The sequence below is a fragment of the Capra hircus genome, chromosome 11 (genome assembly GCF_001704415.2).
Source record: "Capra hircus breed San Clemente chromosome 11, ASM170441v1, whole genome shotgun sequence".
Classification (NCBI taxonomy): Eukaryota; Metazoa; Chordata; class Mammalia; order Artiodactyla; family Bovidae; genus Capra; species Capra hircus.
In genome coordinates this window covers 73756371-73776067 of record NC_030818.1, presented here as the reverse complement: position 1 = coordinate 73776067, position 19697 = coordinate 73756371, and the positions used below count along the sequence as shown (strand labels likewise).

The following is a 19697-nucleotide window of genomic DNA, read 5'->3' as shown; positions in this document are numbered from 1 at the left end:
CCGCTCCAGCGCATCCTGCCCTTCTCCTTACCCCTAGCAGAGGGCTTTGATGCTGGGGCTAACCTTGGCTATTCGGCCGTGCTCCAGACACTCCTGCAGCTCCAGCTTATCATTCACAGTGGATGCCAATGGCCTAGGAGGCAGGAGAGAGAGGGTAACGACCGAAACCAGGAGAATGGCAGGGATGCACTCTCGGCACTGACCCAGCAACCATCTGATTCACATGGAGAAGTAAAGAACCCCCATCAAACTCCCCCAAACACAGGTACAGACACTGTGGCCACTCACGGACACAGGGCCATCAAGCACCAAATCCTTTAAGGTAAACTCAAAAGTGGTCCCAAACTACAAACAAACAGATAACGCCTGCCTGACAAGAAAGGGAAACATCCAATTATTTTTAAATCTGTTCCCTAAAGACTGCATCTGAAAAGCACTCATCACGAAGCAAGCTTTGGCATGACAGAATGTTCTGTATTTCGACTATGGTGATGGTTACAGGTGTGTACAGTAGATGACACTCATCAACTGTACTTACTGTAACTGTAACTGTACTTACATGTACAGTTAACAAGAACTTAAATTCTGCACAGTCCCCAGACGACTAAAATTCTGCGACACTAAACGTGTCACTTCTCAGAAGGTAGACCAGATCACTAAGTATCACTTTAGGTGATGGCCTTTTCTGACATTTAGGATTATTTACTAAAGGTTTCACATAGTGGTCCACCACCCAGGACCCACAGTCAAACTGCACCTCCAAACTCCCCTCTGTTTATGTGCACACGTGCATACACACACACACACATCCTGTACTTTGTCCCTTTGTGCTTGTACTTTGTCCCCTGCAGTACCTCCGCTCCTCCTGGAAGCTCAGAGTTCTAAAATTTTAGGCTTGGAAGAAGCAGGTAAGAAAAATCCCACAGGCCCAAGGTCTGTCAGGAGATAATCACTTAGTGGCTCTATAAAAATACTAGACTACATAAGCCAATCCACCCTATCCAATATTCACAGACATTCTGGGAAAGTTAGGGGGACACCAAGATAGTTTTTAGGTCAGATGCCCACTGACCCACCTCCTTCTGAGCCACAAGCCCTCAAGAAAGACAGGAGCTTTGCCAAACAGGTCTGAGACTGGGAAGTTCCTAAAACCTTCTGCTATTGGCAGAGAGGCACAGTAGATGACTGAGTTCAGGTTAAATGGTTCATCTAATTTATAAGGAAACCATGGAGATTTAAATCCACACTTGGGGTGGGGGTGGGAGGCGGTTTGGAAGGGAGGGGACACATGTAAGCCTATGGCCGATTCATGCTGATACATGGCAAAAATCACAATAGTGTGATTATCCTCCAATTTTAAAATAATTTTTTAAAAAACCAAACTTAAAACACTCTGGAAAATACTTCTCTTTGTAATATATTATCGCGATTGGGGGAGTCTCCCTCTGCTTCTAAACTGCTGACTCTCAACCAGAATTCTTTTCTCCTCATAAAGTGAGTGAAGTCGGCTCAGCCGTGTCCGACTCTTTGCAACCCCATGGACTGTAGCCTGCCAGGATCCTCCGTTCATGGATTTTCCAGGCAAGAATACAGGAGTGGGTTGCCATTTCCTTCTCCAGAGGATCTTCCCGACCCAGAGATTGAACCTGGGTCTCCCACGTTGGAGGCAGATGCTTTACCAGGGGAGAAACCTGGTGGTCTCTTCTCATAGGCCTTTTTATGACTATTACACTGAAGAAATGAAGTTTTCTTCATTCCGGGACATTAACATCCCTGTGCAACCTACACAAAGGGCATCTTCCCAGAAAAGGACTTGATGCTGACGATGCGTGTGAACAGTAAGTGGAGGAGGATGCTCTAAGCTGTGTGGTGCCTGCTGTTTCAAGACAGTGTCTCCAGAGACAGTATGGCCCAGCAGTGGGCACCACTCTTCCCCATTCCCAAACACATCCTCCATGGCTTTACCTCAGGAAACTAAGGACTAGCTGACTCTCGACACATCACCAGTACAAGAGAACCAACCCTGTAACTCAGCAGCACAATATATGGTCTTCTGTGTCAAGAGTGTGCTTTTTAAAGGTCCTATCTGAGACCACTAGTTTTTCGATTCTTAGCCAAGTTATTTTCTACACCCTGACTCCCCTTCTTCCTCAAGGAAAAGGAAAGACAAAGAAAACTTGGCAGAGCAGCAAGCTGGTCTGCAGGGGAGGCTAGCCACCCCTTGCGCCATCATCCTGCCTGCAGACACCCACCCGCGGCCACCTGGGCACGGAGCTCTCACCAACCTGTTCATACCAGGAAGGTTCCCCCAGAAGTAGCGGGCCCTGTGCGCAGCTGACACTTCTTTGGCATCAATCATCACAGGGTTGGACTATAAAACAAGAGAGAGACGAATATTACAGCGGGCCAGGAAACTTTGTTAGTTTAGAGCCTCAAAGGCTCTCACTTCTCTCTCAGGAGGTCACACTGTGACAGCCTGAAGCTCCCTGGAAAAGCCAGAATCAAACTCAGCTACATTCCACATGCTCCCATGGGAACATTCTAGACCCACACATGGTCCACAATGCCAAGATGGAGATGTTCTATCTGCACTGTTCCACGTAGTAGCCACTAGCCTACCAGGTGCTGATGGCTGGGTACTTGAGGAGGCTGGGGCGACTGGGGAATCTTAATGTCAGTTTGAACACCACATGTGGTGGATGTCCACCTCGTTGGACCACACAGCTACAGCTAACCCGGAGGCTTTGGGAAAGAACATTCCAACAAGTATGGAAGTCTTTACTGCATGTCCCAATAGTGAGCAAAACAGATGCCTGCTCCAACACAGTCAACACCAGCTTGAAGGGTCTGAACCCAAGACTTGGGCACACAGACTGCTCAGCCAGAGAAGGGCTCTGGCCCAGAAACCCTCTGCACAGGCCCAAACTGGGCTCAGCCAAGTTGGGACCCACATTATGTGAAGTAAAAACTGAGATAAACCGTATTTTCTTCCCAGGTGGCGTAAAGCACCCATTATGGAGGCTGGGAGTGAGGACAAACTATCCTGGTTGGGAAAATTGATTCTGGCATCTCAAAAGGTTCCCCCAGGGAAACACCACACAGACCTCCAAGCCAAGTCTGGCACTCCACCTTGTTTATGACAGTTAGGTCCTCTAAGCGCTGAGGCCACACTGACATACCACCTCTTAAGAGTGAGACCACGGGTTCTATCAGGGGTGGGCTTCCTCCTCACCTACTCGGGAAGCCCAGAGCTTCCCAACGGGCCCCTTGCAAAGCAGAAGTTCCCAATCCCCAGCTCCACAATGCAGATGAGATAGGGATAAAGCAGCAGTCCAAGGTAGAAGCCATTAGTGAGCTGGCCAAACCAAGGGTGCTGGCTATACCTCGAGAAATCGCGAGATGTCCCTCTTGTCACTAACGCCCATGGCCACCACATTCTCAAAGAGCCAGAAGAAGGGGCGGTCATCTCCCTCCTTGGGCCGCGCATCATGCAGGAGGCGGTAGAACTCAAAGAAGAGCCGGCCAGTGCCCTCTGAGAGGTCGGAAGAGAAAGCCATCAGCTGAGGCTGTCTGCAGGAGACAGTGGTGTGGCTCGGGCACGGGGAGGGCAGGGTCGTTGGGAGTAGCCGTCCCAGGGCAGAAATATCCAAAGAGGAAACCGATGTGCGGAAGCGCCAGCTCAGGAGGCGGAGGGGCGATGAGGCACCTACCGTAGAGTCCCTTGCGGGCAGGATTGACGATGGAGAGATCATTGCAGGGACTGCCCCCAATCACCAGATCGAACGGGCCCCACTCCTGGATCTGGGAGGATAAAGGTAATGTGATGGGCCTGATGTCCAGGGACAGAGGCGGAAAGGAAGAGAGAAATGATCTGTGAAGCTGGCATAAAAAAGTACTTCGCTTGGGAGAGAAGAGACCAGATGCTTTGTATGCTGTCTACACACACATACACACTCTCTCTCTTTCCAGCCATGGGCAAGTCAGTGAGGCTCTCTGGGCCAAGTTTTCCAGATAGTAAAATGAAGGGACTCAACTGAACATCTAGGAGGCCAGCATGGAAAACAGCCACGCAGGGACAGTAGTCTGGGCTGCGCCAGATGAAAGGGGCCCTGTGCCCTCTGAACCCTTCCAATGCCCTTCAGGGCCTGGGATTCAAGGTCTACATGTTTACCTGGAAAGGCAAGGGGGCCACTCAGAGAGGACCCCACCAGACCCCACTACCGCGACAAAATGCAGGCTGGTGAAACTGTGGCTAGCAGTACCAGGAGGATGGGAACCTACTGTATCCCACAACGCTTCACTCAAAGGGGCCCAGAAACCAGCCAGGGAGGATCCCAGGCCCTAAAGGCCTGGCCCCCCAAGTCCCAGCGGAACCTGCCCAGCCTCTTGAGACAAAAGAGGGAGATGAAAGAGGAGGAGGGAGAGAGTGCAAGCAGGGAGAGGAAGATGAGAGCAACTGGTGCTGGCCCAGGAGCTGAGCGACTTGAAAAGGGGGCGGGCCCAGGAGCTGAGTGACGTGGAGGAAGGGGCGGGCCCAGGGGCTGAGTGACGTAAAGGGGCGGGCCCAGGAGCTGAGCGCCGTGGAGAAAGGGGCGGACTGCGGCGCTGACGTACATGCTTCTGTGTAACGCTGCGGACGTCCCCGACGTACATGATCTTCCCCTGGTGCCGCACCATGCCCACTGTGATGGAGTCCTCACACACCTCGGAGGCGATGTAGCGGTCCACCTGAATGCCCAAGTCCTTCAGCACCAGAAGCCCTGTACCAGCCAGCAAAAAGCAGAGTCACTGGGCCACCTGCCTGGCACCCTGGTCTTTGCAAGGGGTCCTTGAGCCAAGCCGGACACATGGGTCAGAGTCAGGCCCAAGCCCCACCCTGCCCAGAAACTTCCGGGTCCAACTGGAATTATCAGTAACAAAGACACTGAAGCTGTTACCGTTGAGGCTGTCTCATGCCTAACTGGATCTATTCAGAAAACATTCCAGGCAGGACATTCCAGGGCTTTCCGGAACCAGGGGAGAACAACAGCTGAATCTCGAGTGGGCTTTCCTTTTCTATTTCTGTACACGTGTCCTTCCTTGGCCCTTAACATCACGCTGCAACTCAGCCATCCAACAACATTCAACATAAACGCCGCCTGCTCTAAAAAGGTTTCACTGATGCCCACCCCATTCCATGGCCCCCAGGATGGCCTTCCCGCCTCTTTGAGCCCCCAACACTCGGGCACCCTCTCCACCTCAGAGCACCACGCATGCCTGATCCAACCCTTCTTTTGGGTCTTCACGGCACAGTGGGTGGTCTCATTGAACGTGCTTCTTCCTGAGCTAACCAGTATTCACACTTCCTGACCAGGACCCTTCCACAAACTGGCTGGAACAGACCAGCATTCGGAACAGACGCTGAGAGCTGGCAGGAGACCCTGTATGATCCCTCATTGTTCCCAGCAGATCTGCTCCCAGCAGATCTCCCCACAAGGAGCCTGCCCAGCCTCTTGGGGTGTGATGCTGCTTAAGGAGGCTTCCAGGTTCTAGCCTGGGAAACCCAAGCTGTACATGAACTCCTCTAGGTTCACATAACAGCACTGAGCTGGTACAGAAGACACACATCCGTCTGGGGGGACCAGCCCCACCCTCTGGCCAAGGTCTCTGGGCCCAGCTTTCCCATCTTCCTCTGGTCCTGGGACAAGTTCTGAGGAGGACTGTTCTTTCCTAAAGACTGAAAAGCCTCAGCCTGGGGGCAGGGCAGAGGAGTGGCTGTCAGGACTCAGGTTAAGAACACATGAAATTAAAAACTGGCTACACAGTTAAGTATATAAAGACGCATGTATGAGAATGTTTATTACCGCACTGCCCAGAAGAATCAGGAAAAAAGCAAACCACCCAATAGGGGTTCATTAAATTATGGTACTTTCACTCCACGGAATCCTATGTAGCATTTACAAATAACACAGTCCTATATTGGTTGATGTGAAAAACTACTCGTAACACTATAAATGAAATGGCAAAATATGACACTATGCATTTTAATATCTACATATGATTATATAAACATACAAGCCCAGAAAAAAACCTAAAATTTAAAAATGTAAAAGGACATATATCAAAACACTAATTATAGGATTATGGGCAATTTAAATATTCTTTAGACTCTTTTGTTTACAGTTTGTTTTTCACTGTGACTTATAATCAAAGCACAACAGGACTGCCTATGTTTTTACTTTGGTCGCCAAGTCTGTCCTTTGAGGTTTTGTGAAAATCTTCAATAATCTCTGACCAGCAACTGCTCCATTTTCTGCTGAAGAGCCCCCTAGCCCTGCCCATTTAAGGGAATGCCCACTGAACATGCTGGCTTACCACCTATTTTCAACTTCTCCTTCAACACAAGAGTTTCCTCCTTAGGCTAACATTTTAACAGCTGTAATATTAACTGTCACCCGTTTTGCCAGAGTGACATACACACAGTCCCCCGAGCTCAGCTCCCATGTCCTAGGACCAGGATGCCAACCACTCTCACCTGTAGCGATTCCATCGAATAGAGACAGCACCCGGATGGGCTTCCTCTTCTCGGCTGGGACAGGTGGGTAAACCTTCGGAGGGTCCTAGCAGCCAGCACAACAGGCCAGGTGAGCATCCAGGAATGTACCACAGACCCACACCTGGGGCAGGCCTCTCTGCCAGTTGTGAGCACTTGGGCCCTCCAGACCCCCACACTCCTGGCTGGCAGTGCAGGCATGGCTACACGGTGCTCAGGACCTCAATCCAGTGCTCTCGCTTTGGCAGACTCTGCCCTCTGGCTCTGGCAGGTGGGGATGAAAAGAGCTGCCCTCCACCCAGCACCCAGCACTCACGAATTCCTGGTCATGGTTGTTGGCGAAGAACATCTGGAGCCGAGACGGCCAGTCGTCCCGCCGCCTCAGCAGCCCGTAGGTACCCTTGTGCCCGCACATGTAGCAGTTCCAGGGGTCTTCCTTGATGGCTGCCTGCGCAGCCCCTGGCCCCACCAAGAGATCCACACACTCCACGCAAAAGCACCTGGAAGGAAGCACAGTGGAGCAAAGTGGACGCTCACCCCCAGGCCAGGATGGAGCGTGGCTGTGGCTGCAGTGCTGGGCAGGACGGGCAGTGAAAGCCCAGGTGCCGGGCAAGGAGTGCACCGCATTCGGGGCAGGGCCTCACCTGCAGCAATTGTTGTTCCCACACATGAGCACCTCGCGCCCCCCGCAGCAGATGGTGCAGTAGGACTGATAGCCGTCGTCATCGTACTGGTACGCGCATTCCAGGAAGCAGTTCTAGGGAGCAGCATGGAGGCTCAGAGACCAATGGGCAGCACCCAGGCCAGCCAGTGCAAAGGCAGGCGGTAAACCCAGCCTCCGGGCTCTCGCCTTGGAACCTCCACACAGCCCTGGAGACATGACCCTGCCACCATCCAGTCAGGGTTCCGCCCAGACCACACATCTGGGAAGGGGACGCCTTGTCTCCCCATCCACTGCAGTGGACGCAGCGGGGAGAGGCACCCTAACCCTAACTCAACGATGTGTCCTGCCCCTACTTCACACTAGTGACTGTGACATTGTGAGCACGCCATCTGAGGACGAGAACCAGGCCTTAGAAGGGGGGGCAAGGATCTCTCAGAGGAAAAGCAACAGCAGGTCAGACACTTGAACCCCCAGGGTCCATTTTATCAGGACTCTGCATCAAGAGCAAACCTCAGAGTCACCCTTATAGCTACCACACCTACTACAGCCCAGAGGCCAGAAGGTGTGGCCAGCCTAGGGCCTCGTCTCTGCTGGGCGTGCCCTACCTTGCAGTTTTGGCACATTCCTCCGATGAAGAGAGGGTGTTCCAAGGTGACGTTGAGGCTCCCACAAGAGATGCAGATGTCTGGGGAGCAGCGGAAGCAGAGTGTCATTGAAGGGCCCCCCTCCCGCCTGGGGCCAAAGCCTGGCTCCAGAAAAGAAGGCAGGAAGGGATCTGGGAGGGGCCCCATGGAACAGGGAGGCCATGCAGCCCCATCCCAGGAGCCTACTCATCTCCCAGAGCAACGATGCCACCTTTCAGGAAAGGCATGCTATGAGGACAAATGCCTGCCTGCGAGAACAGGCCTGACCCCGGGTCACTCCGGAGATGTCCCTGAGCAGCCAGTCCTTAGGCCCTTCCCAGCCCTGAGGGCCCCAAGCTGGACACACCATCATTTGGCAAAGGGAGACAGACATGGGAGGCACTAATGAGCACCAGATGAGAGAAGGTGGAGAAAAGGTAAAAGGGCCAAGCTCAAATCCAGGCTTCCCCAGTGGCTTAAATGTAAAGCGTTAAGTAAGTAAGTAGTTAAGTCACTCAGTCGTGTCCGACTCTTTGCGACCCCATGGACTGTAGCCTACCAGGCTCCTCTGTCCATGGGATTTTCCAGGCAAAAGTACTAGAGTGGGTTGCCATTTCCTTCTCCAGGGGATCTTCCTGACTCTGGGATCGAACCTGGGTCTCCCGAATTGCAAGCAGACGCTTTACCCTCTGAGCCACCAGGGAAGCCCCATGTAAAGAATCCACCTGCAATGCAGGAGATGCGGGTTCAATTCTTGGGTAGGGAAGATCCTCTGAAGGAGGTCATGGCAACCACTCCAGTATTCTTGCCTGGAGAATCCCATGGACAGAAGAGCCTGGCAGGCTACAGTCCCTGGGGTTGCAAAGAGCTGGACACGACTAAAGTGACTGAGCACACGTGCAAGGCCAAAGGAGGCCACCGCTCTCTGACCAACAACCCGAGTGACTGGCCCCTGCCACTGACAGGGAGACTGCAGCACCGGGAAGGCAGGGGTGTGCCAAGCAGGCTGGAGGCAATGGCAGGTACAGGACAGAGCCGCCTCCAAGTACCCCTGGCCCACGACAGCGGATGTTCCCTGGTACCTTACTGCTCTGTGCCGGCCACCACCTGTGGGCCTCACGTCCACCCCACGGGCCCTCACGCCCGGCCCACAGACAACAGATAACTGATTCCCAGAGTCAACACCCAGCAGCCCCTCAGGACTCACCCTCGATGTTCCGGCACTTCTGCCGTACCTCGTACACCAGCCGCTCTGGGAGGAGAGGAGAGCGCGCGAGAGATTAGAGGGGCCCTCGAGGGCCACGCCCACCCTTCTGAATGCCGGCCCCACCCCACCACGCCCTCCAGGGGCCCCACCCTCCACAGCCAGGCCCACTACCTCTTGTACGCTCATCAATGATCTCCTTGACCTTAGGCTTCTCCGTTGTGCTCTTTCGGGGCTTTTTGGCTGGTGGGGGCGGCGCATAGGCAGCTGCCTCGGGTTCAACCCACATGTCTGTGTAAACTTCTTTGTAGGGGTTCTTCTCCTCTGGATCAGGGAAGCAGGTGAGGAGACCACGGTTACCGCTGACAAGGAACCCCAGCTCCCTCCCCTGTACATCTGCCTACAACAACAAGGGGGTGCAGCCTGGTCCCTAACTTGTTCCTACTCCCAACTCCGGGGCCCGCAAGCCAATGGGGAACAGGTCATTCGGAGTCCCAGAGCAGCCCTGCCCCTACCCTGACCCCAGGGAGATGGGGACGGTAGCATTCCCACAGGCCACTGTGATGGGAGAGAGACCTGGTAGGCCCCCCCTCCAAGCATGGCTCCCCCAGCCCAGGCACGGAGTTGCTGGTGCACCTGCATGTACCTTCTGGGGGCTCCAGGCCCTTGGGGCCAGAGGGCTGGAACCCTCCCAGGGCCCACTCGATCATCTGTTTGTTCTGCACCTCCACGGCCTTGGCAGTGTCGCTCTCGTCGCTGTCATGGCACATTGGAAACAGCTTCCCCGCTCGGCTGCTGGCCACCTGGGGGCAACACGTGTGGGGGAGGCTGTCAGGAGAGTAGTGAAGGTGGGCTCAGGCAAGAGGCGGGAGAAGGTGCAGAAAGGGGGCAAGTGACGAGAGGAGGCCAAAGGGCCTCGCAGGTGGACCCTCTGCCCAAGCCTAACCCTGGGCTCCAGCCCCCAGACGGAGCCCACCCCCACCCGCCGCCCGCCACTGAGCCCCTTGGAGGAGCACTGACCTGCAGGACCTCATAGATGGCCTTGCGGTACATGGGCTGCTTGTTGTAGGTGGCCTGATGGAAAGCACTGCAGAAGGAGCTCAGCGGCATCAGCTTCTCCACGCACACCTGGAGGCACAACCCGCCTCATTTGCACCTCTTCCCAAGTTCAACGAGCACCCACCACATGCCTGGCATGGTGGGGTTGGGGGGACAGTAAGACCCGCCTCTGCCCTCGAGAGGACCAGATGCACCAATAAGTAATCACAGAATGCAAAGGAAGAGTCCAGCCCCAGGTGTGGGGAGGACCTGATGCAGGTGGAAGGGCATTCCGGGTAAAGAGTTCCCGGAAGGCAGCCGAGCTCTCCAAGTGCAACCTAATTACCTCTGGGGACTTTTCCAACCACACATTTGCAGAGTGGGGATGAACACAGCTCCCTCTCCTATGATCCCACTCCAACCACACCCCCAGCCGAAACCAGAGACCCTGGGACCAAGACCCCTTCCCATCCCCACTCCCCAGGCCACCACCGAACCCCAGACTCACCACTGAGAACTTGCCGTCTCCGAACCACATGACCCAACGAGTGCCTTCCGCTGCTCGGCTCCGGCCCGTCATCCACCAAGACACAATGCGGCCTGGCCACCAGGAGAAGCCCCGCAGTTTCCCCCACACCAGCTCCCCAATGCCAAAGCCCCGGCCGTCCTGGAGCCCCAAGGAGCAGAAGTCATTACAGGGTGGTCACAAGGCCCTGCCACCCTGCTTCCCCCCACAGCACCCCAGCCCTGGACGTCTGAGGGTCACGACAGCCGGGAGGGAGCTCCATCGGAATGGACAGAGCAAGACTGGAGAGACCAAGAGACGTGGGGTCAGGTAGAAAGAGCAGGACAGAAGGAGCCGGACGAGGCAGGTGAAGAAGCCAGCGGCTCACCTCGTACTCCGGTTCATCGTCAGCTGCTTTGGTGGCGTTCTTGTCCCCGGCATCGGCGCCCACGGGCTCAGGCGTGGTGGCCACTGTGGGGGACGCAGGGTCGGTGGGCTGCTGCACAGCGGGAGGACTGGCCTCCTCCACCTTCTGAGACTCGGTGGACCCCTGGTTTTCTTCAACAGCATTCATTACTGCGATCACCTTGGCTTTCTTCTCAGCCTGGGGAAACAAGGAACAGAAGTTACCTTGATCTGATACTCAAGGAGCACTTCTCCATCTCTCCATGGTCTGGAGATCATGACAGAAGGTCAGGGGCTGGAGAGACAGAAGTTCCCTCATCAACTCAACGGGCTTGCCGTGGAAAACAGAAAGATCTGCAGTTGAGAGGTGAACTCAATCACTTGGCTCAATTCCAGCCTTCTCTTCTGCCTCTTAGGAAATCTTCCTCCCTCAACTAATCTTCCTCAATGGTCAGCATCATCAGTTGCCCACCCTCTGATATGCATCAATTATATTCAGAGACTATTCTGTTTAGATACCAAGGTTAGGCACAGACCTTGTGTGTGCACCTAAGATTAGGCACAGACCTTGGTTTCGTCCTTTCTTCTCTTACTCCCCAGTTTAGAAACAGATTCTCTTGTCCTTTTCTCCACAGTTTTCCTGGGTAGTCGACCCCTTCTATTCCTGGTCTTGGCTTCCACACAATTCTAGTTTTGCTGTGATGCCTAACAATGAAATCACTATTTTGTGTTCAGAGTGCTTCGTTCTTTTCCCATCTGCTCAACCACCACCACAAGCCCCAGAAGAGCCTGCCTGCTCTCCTGCTCACACGCCATCCTGGAGTTCTCAGGATTATATCTAACTTACTTGGTCACCAGATTCTACGCCTTCTATGTGCACCTTTTCAGATCCATCAATATATTCATTCTTTCAACAGTCATTTAGAGAGTCCACAGTATAGCCAGGCATCCTCTCTGCCATCCCACTGACAATCCCAGGGACTTGCCCAATCTCAACAGCCTCCATCCTTTCACTGTTTCATGCTCCTCTCTCCAGCTGTGACCACAGGCCCCTTGCTTCTCGAAACCTGCTCCAGGATTCCCACGGCCTTTGCTGTTTAGTCGCTAAGTCGTATCCAACTCTTTGCGACCTCATGGACTGTAGCCCACCAGAATCCTCTCTCCGTGGGATTTCCCAGGCAAGAATGATGGTGTGGGGGTGCCATTTCCTTCTCCAGGGGGATCTTCCCAACCCAGGGATCAAACCCACGTCTCCTGCATCTCCTGCATTGGCAGGAGGGTTCTTTAAAACTGAGCCACCAGGGAAGCCCTCCCATCACCCTACAGAGGACGAAATGCCTGAGAGTTAGCTCTGAGGGGCATTCCACCTAACCTCACCCCAACTATCGAATCTAGGACACGTGGCCCTCAAACTTCAAGGCTCTGCCCCCATTTTCACCACACCAGATTCAGGGGGAAAAAAAATCCCATCATCAAAATAACACTTTCCCTGAGAGTTCAGAGCTGTGAATACAAACCCAGCCTCAAGATTACCTGGAGTACAAGACCTCCAAGCTGGAAGTCACAGCATTTACATTCCTGTCTTAGCCTTGCTACTAATTAATAGCTGACTTTGGAACAGTCCCTTGAGTTGCTCCACCTAAAAAAGGAGTTTGAACTGAAGGATTGCTGTTAACCTTTTCTGACTGGTTTAAAAATATGACTTATCCATGTACCAGGAATTCTAAGGACTCTCTGAAGCCTATCCATGGATCCCCAGGTCCCAGGTTAGAACAGCTCAAGGGTCTACTGTCTCTTAGATTCATTTTATTTTGTTCTATCTTCAAGTCTTTGCCTCCTAGCCACAAACCAAACCTGCTGCTTGCGGCAATTCCTAAAACCTGAGAATGGAAGTCCTAGTTCTTTCTCTAACTCAAATTCTACAGTGGGATAAAGCATCCTTTGCCCCCAAAGCACAAACAGCTGGAGGAATGAGCCCTTGGAGACCAGGGGGCGGGAGAATGCAGGGTTACTGCTCCTCCCTCCCCAGCCCCACTCTCACCTGGGGACTTTGCCCCACCCCAACCTAAATCAATTATCTACCTCTTCCTCCCCTACAGGAAGGTGTGTCTAGGTGTGCACTCAAGTCCTGGGGGGAGAGGGCTTCTTCTCTAGAATTGTCAGCTGCAGCAGCACTATCCCAGTACCAGATGTGCTCAGATATAAGTGTGCCTCGCCGTCTCTGCTCCCTTCCCTCCACCACGAGCTCCTCTGTGAACTTCAGGCACGGATGCTGATCTACACCAGGGTGCTGCCTTGGATGACCCAAAGCCCCAGTTTCTAGGGGTGATGGCCCCCTCAGCCAGAACAAGGTGTGCAGATGGCCAAGGATCTACAGTCAGCAGCATTGGTGGGGGGGCATGCCGGGCACCCCCCTCCGCTTCCCCTAGTCTAGAAGGGAGTCGTGCCTGCCACCACCCTCCTGACTCCCCCTCAGCCCCTTTGTCTCTCTTCTCACCCCCTCCAAAGCAAGTTCCTGAACATTCTTCTTCCCCCACAACTTCCCCCAGCTTGTCAGAGGATGCTGCTGATGGCTGTTAAGCGCCCCCAACCCAGTAGGTGCAGGAGAACATGCATCCAGCATGGTCTGGCAAGCAGAGGAGGAGGAAGGGGCCTCCAACAGGACCCGGCCAGCAGGAGTGGGGGAAGGAAGAAGAGGGGGGGTTAGCAGCAGGAGGCAAGAGGAAAGGGGAAGAAGGGGCGAGAGGGTGGCTGGGTGGGGGAGGGGCTAATTAGAATAGACTTGCCTAGGGCAGTGAGAGAGGGCTGGGCTTCCACGTTTGTGCCAACCCTCCTCCCCGGGCAGACAATAGGAGAAATAAGGGTTAATTAACTCTGGGCTTGGGCTCTGGGGCTAACAGCTCCTACACACCTCCCCGCCACCTGAGTTCAGAAGGTCCCAGGCCAGAGTAGCCAAGAGAGTGGGCAGGATGAAGACACCACTGCAGCTCCACTACAGGCCACCCGGGAGGCCACTTGGCCTGGAGTTTGTTCAGCCTGGAGAGCCACTGGCAACTCCACTCTGGTGGAGGCAAGGCCTCCCCGTCCAGTCCCCCATGTCTTCCGGCAGCTGTCCCGCCTCCACCTCCCTCCGGACTCAGGCTGCTTCCCATGCCAAAGGTCAGAGGTCCAGGGACCCAGGCGGACGCCCGCTGGGGCAGCAGACCCAGGGCTGTTTCCAGTGCCTCTGCCATCCCAAGCCGGCATAAGGCCACCCCACAGCCCCGTGTTAGGGTCCCAATGCTCCCTCCCACTCCAACACCACTTCTTTCTGGTGGCCTAACGGTGGCTCCCAGGAACACACAGGAGAGGAGACCATCCCTCTTGGGAGTCCACAAGGTTGGCACGGCCTGAGGACAGCGTGGTCCATTAGCCAGGAACACAGGTCAGCCAGGAAACGCCAACGACCCATCTGCCAGCCAGCTCAGCAAAACCGCTGCCTCCAGCCCAACTCCACGGGCCGGAGTCTGCCCCAAGGACCACTGCCCCAGGCTCAGGCCAGGGCTGCTCTTCCTGGCCCCGGAGCCACCAGGTCCCACCTGAGAGCAGGGAGGAGTGGGGCTTGGGGCTCCTGAGCAGAGAGTGGGTGGGACGGCAGTAACTCAGCATCTCCAGAACTCAGGCCAGGCAGGGGAGCCAGCTCCCGCGGGCCGGGGAGGCAGACTTGACTCTTCTCAACCCAGAGGGCTGCAGGCCCAGAGATCCTCCCACCGGCCCCTGCCGCCTCCCCGCCCCCAGTTTCCCCAGGGCTCCGTCCAGGAACCTACCCATAAGGCCAGGTGCAGCCCCTCGGTGGTCCAGCTCAGGTGTGAGCCCCGGCCCTGAAGCTCTGTAAGTAGCTGCCCGTCTGGGGGGAGGGGAAGGGGGCGATGGGGCTGGGGGGCGGAGGGGGCCAGAGAGAGGGGGAGGGGGGAGGTGGGGGGGAGGGATTGAACATTTTCTTTGTCTAGAACTCCAGGTCACGTGGGCCCCGCTGGAGTGCCTGGTTGGCTGCGAGCGGGCCGGGGGAGGGGGCCGACTCTCAGACGCTGGCAGTGGGCCAGCCCCTCTCCTCCGGTCCGAGGGGCGCGGGCCGGCGCTGGGGCCTGGGGGCGCGGCTGGGCCTCCGCCCATTCCTGGGGCCCCGCCCAAGCCAGGCTGGAGGCGGCGCCCGCCCCATCCCGCCGCTCGGCCTTCCCTGTCCCTGCCCCCGCCCCAACTCGGCCCGAACCCGGCGCGGAGCCGGGGGCGAGGCGGGGAGCCCGCGGACAGCGCGGGGAGGGAAGGACGGGGGTCGGGAGGGAAGGCGCTGCGCTCCAACTGTGGAGGTAAGCTGCGAGCGCCCCGAGAACCGGGAGCGCAGACGAAAGGAAAGAGGAGCTTTCGGACCGTCTGGGACAGCCAGGAGAAAGTTGTTAAAAGTGAGTCTCTCCGCAGCGCAACCAAAAAGAAAAAAGGAAAAGCTTACAAGTGAGCGGAGAGGCCCAGGAAGCTGAAGGAAACTTCAAAGCACACAGCGGGACAGAAAGCGCCCGCACAAAACCGGGAGCGCTCCAGAACGAGAACTTGGGTGGGGGGTGGGGGGCGGCGAGAAGGAGTGGGGGGGTCTCCTCTTCACACTGCCCGTGGATAGAGTGGTGCCTTAGCGTGGCGACGGCTTAGAAAATAACTTCCTGGCCAAGTTCTTGGGTCCCCTGGGTCATTCTAGGTCTGCTTTCTATGTCTCATTTTTCCTGTTTGCAAGGTGCAGGGTTGGGGGTGGGGGGGGAGGAGTGCAAAAATATAACACCTCCATTCGCAGCACTAACATCTGCAGCTCTAGACTCCATTCTTCCTCTGGAGCCTCCAGGTGGAGCCTCCAGTTGCACCTTCAACCATTTCATGCTCCCTCCTCCTGAGCAGAGGCCCCTCCCCACAAAGAAAATATATACACATATATATACACACACACACTCACTCTCTGTCCCTCCACACCCTGCCCACCCCCTCAACAACCCAGAAGCAGACACTGCCTTCAAGGAGCTAACAAATTTAACTAGACTTGGAGTAATTGGAAAAGGTCATTGAAAAGCATTTCTAGAGAACTATACCACCAATATCAAGTCCAATGGGCCAGGATGGCTTGGAAGCCAACCAAAAACAAGTAGTATGAGTGATAAATAAGGTTAATAAGATTAATGTGGAGCAGAGACTGAACCTGGAGGATGAATCAGATCTGGATTGAGGCTGGCCAGGTAGGAAATAAGAGATGTTAGGCTGGAAAGGGAGGAAAACCCTTGCCCACCTCCACCTCCCATCCCCTCAATACAACTAAAGCGAAAGTGCAGAGAAGAGATGTCAGTGGATATATCCTATTGCAGTGAAGACTAACAGCAAGTTTTCTGACATGAGGTGAATGGGTATTTTGGAAAAAGATTAGTGTGGTTTCAGTTTGCAAGATGAATTAAAAGGCAGAGCAGGGGAACCAAGAGTAAATGTCCCAGCGGGAAATGGCTGTGTGGCCGGCTGCACTGCTCGATAGATCAGGACTGGAGTTCTGGTTCTGTCCCTGTGACCTTGAACAAGCCACTTAACTCCAAGAAGTTTTTTTTTCACTTGCAAAACAGGAGTGATGACGTCTGCCCTCCCAGGCCCAGGATACCAGCATCTCAAGGAGATAATGCCCCCAGGTGCCTGCCTTTCAGCCACAGACAGTGGGAACAAACCAGCTGGAACCAGTGCTGGTATAATGAGGTCAAAAGATGTGCTGTGAGGAGAACCCACCATCCTTGCCAGAGCTCAGCACCCTCCTGGGGGCCATCAGAGAACAAGAAGGCTCTGAAAAGGGAAGAGGACCCCACATCAGAGAGCCTTCTTCACAGAACACCCAAGCCGTACAAACCCCCTCCCAGCCCTGACTGAGACCCAGAACCTCTACAGCAAAGAGGAGCCCTTCCACATAACAAAGGCCCTAGTCTGCTCTTAGCCATCTTTCAGCCCAATCAAGGTACCTGCTTGGTACAGTTTCCATGCTTTTATACCTCTTGCCTGCTCTCACCCTTTGAGGAATGTAATAGGACTTGCTTGGCTTCTCTCACTCATGCCTCCCCGGCATCCAGGCCCTGTTAACAGGCCACTTTAGACCTCACCCCAGGCATCCTCTCAAAATGAAGTTTCTGATCTGGCTTGGCCAGCTCTTTAAAAACACTATCTCACCTATGACATCTCTCTTTCTATTGTTATGTGGGTAAACGTTTAGACTCTACATTCCGGGGTCTTGGTCTTCAATAAGTAATGACACCTGTGTATGCAGCCAGGACTCAAAAGTGTCAGAACGGATCAGGACCATCAGTTTTGCTTTCCCTTGGCCCACTCAAAAAGTGCCTTCTCCCTCCAGCTGCCAAACTTACTTATTCTCATTCTCTAAAATTAAGCTCGAATTGGGGGGGAGGGGCAAGATAAAAGTAGGGAATTAAGAGGTACAAACTACTGTTTAACATAAACTATAAGGATATGCAGCACAAGGAATATAGTTAATATTTTATAATAACTGTCTGTGTGTATGTCACTCAGTCATGTGCAACTCTGCGACCCCATGGACTATAACCTGCCAGGTTCCTCTGTCCATGGAATTCTCCAGGCAAGAATACTGGAGTGGGTAGTAGCCATTCCCTTCATCCAGGGGAATCTTCCCAACCCCGTGATTAAATCAGGTCTCCTGCACTGCAGGTGGATTCTTTACTGTCTGAGCCACCAGGGAAGCCCAAGAATACTAGAGTGGGTAACCTATCCCTTCTCCAGGGGATCTTCCCGATCCAGGAATCGAACCAGGGTCTCCTGCATTGCAGGGGGATTCTTTACCAGCTCAGCTACCAGAGAACCCCATAATAACTATAAATGGAGTATAATCTTTACAAATTGTGAATCACTATGTTGTACCCCTGAAACATAATATTGTAAATCAACTATACCTCAATAAAAAATTGGGCTTAGTAAAATTAAGCCCAAATCTTACCTCTTCCACATAGCTCCCAACTTAAGCAAAAAGGAAGCTCAACTCAAAGGTGTCCTCTTATTACTTACAGCACCACCCCTCTCCTGTAGCTACACCAAGGGGAAAGGTTCCCCTTTTCTACACAGTGAGTCACTCAGACTGAGATCTGTGTCTACCTTGTACTTGGTGGGCACAGAGACCTCAAAGCAGAAGAGATCCCAGGATCTAGGCTAAGAAGTGACTTTAGCCAAAGGTCAGGAAAAAACCAGGGCAGCCTTCTAGGATCCTCAGGTTATATATGTCCTCGACCTTCCAAAGTAATCCGCCCAGGGTAGTTATTGGGATAGGTCTTCTGATCAAGATAAAAGATAGTCAACCTAAAATAGCAGAGCCACGTAAAATGAGCCAGGTTCTTGGACGTGTTCTAAAGGTATGTTGAAAGGAGGAACCCCTGGATGAAAAGAAGATCTAGTGGATGTCAAGAGCCTAAAAGAAGCATTGGAGAGGGAGTATCCAGCATGGTCCAAAAGAGAGGGCAACCTGAAAGAGAAGGCGTATTTCCTGTTTGGCAGGCAGATTGCAGTGCTCCAACAGGCCTGATGAAAATACCTCTTAAGGACACCTGACTCAGCACTGATCCTGTATTCATCAAGCAAACTTCTAACTTTGATTACATTTTCCAGTGACTCCTGATACCGGTAAGTTGCCAGATAAAATGGGGACAAGCACTTGGATGGATCTGTGTTGGAAGGACAAGTCCTATTATAAATCTGTAAACTGAGCATCCGGGTGTGGGCCTCACCCCTGTCTCTGGGAGCATGAGTGTAGGGAGCGCTGTGAAGCTGACTTTCCAGCTTGTGGAGCGGAGATGAGATGCTAAGTCGTGATCCTCCCCCCAGGAGCAGCAGCTCCCACGGGCGCAAGTGGGAATGCCTGACTGATTTTAACTCGAAGTTCAGCATTCTGAAGCATTTTTTGTCATAAAATCCGGTGCTGGTGGGAGGTGGGGAGGTTATGTGGCGTCCATTGGACAGGACGTTTTAGCACCTGAGTCCCTGAACTCATAATCAGAGGAGCCAGGATCCCTGGGAAGCCATCTGCAAAGCCACATATTGGGAGACACTGTGCATTTCTTGACACACAAACATTCCCACTGCCCCCATGACAAATGAGAACTTATCTAGACAAGAACCACAAGGTCAAGATGGATGTCTCTTCCAATCCTGCCCTTCCACCTATAGCTCAGAAGCCTCCATGCTACACAGCAGACCTCTGACCACCTGCTGATTACATCCTGTGCTCCTTGCATGGCACTTAAGGCCCCCACCATCTGCAGCCCTTACCTCACACAACCTACACTCAGCCCACCCACTTGCTGTTTCCCAAATATGCCCTTTCCCTGCCTCCATGCCTTTGCTCATGCCTTTCCTTGCTCCTCCCCTTCACCTTCCACCAGTCAAAAGCCTACCTATCTTAGCCCAGTTCACCAGTTACCTCCACCATGGTTTCTCTAGACCTGACTTGGCCAGTGAGAGAGCCACTGGCTGCACAAAACCATTTAAATTCATTGAAATTAGATAAAAATGAAAATTCAGTTCCTCGTTGCACTAGCCACATCCCAAGTGTCCAAGAGCCCATGTGGCTGAGGGGGACTACTGTAGCGGAGGGCACAGATTTTAGAACATTTCTGTCATTGCGGAACATTCTCCTGGACAGTGCTGCTCTGGCCCCTCAC

General features: G+C 53.8%; 1 protein-coding gene across 10 annotated transcripts in view; it reads right to left on the bottom strand.

Moving 5' to 3' along the window:
* DNMT3A (DNA methyltransferase 3 alpha) overlaps positions 1-19697 on the bottom strand; it is a 104354-nt gene that overhangs the window by 8121 nt on the left and 76536 nt on the right. For all 10 annotated transcript variants that reach the window (XR_001918835.1, XR_001918834.1, XR_001918836.1 and 7 more), the window contains 15 exons: positions 10955-11170; positions 10570-10728; positions 10044-10151; positions 9670-9826; positions 9198-9347; positions 9027-9071; positions 7802-7881; positions 7177-7289; positions 6849-7032; positions 6515-6599; positions 4615-4760; positions 3711-3801; positions 3384-3532; positions 2286-2371; positions 64-133 (listed from right to left, as the gene is read on the bottom strand). Coding sequence is in view for 7 of the 10 variants with exons in the window: in XM_018055548.1 (XP_017911037.1) it covers positions 64-133; positions 2286-2371; positions 3384-3532; positions 3711-3801; positions 4615-4760; positions 6515-6599; positions 6849-7032; positions 7177-7289; positions 7802-7881; positions 9027-9071; positions 9198-9347; positions 9670-9826; positions 10044-10151; positions 10570-10728; positions 10955-11170 (1839 nt within the window). In the remaining 3 variants the exon portion in view is untranslated. The remainder of the gene's footprint in view (positions 1-63; positions 134-2285; positions 2372-3383; positions 3533-3710; positions 3802-4614; positions 4761-6514; positions 6600-6848; positions 7033-7176; positions 7290-7801; positions 7882-9026; positions 9072-9197; positions 9348-9669; positions 9827-10043; positions 10152-10569; positions 10729-10954; positions 11171-19697) is intronic.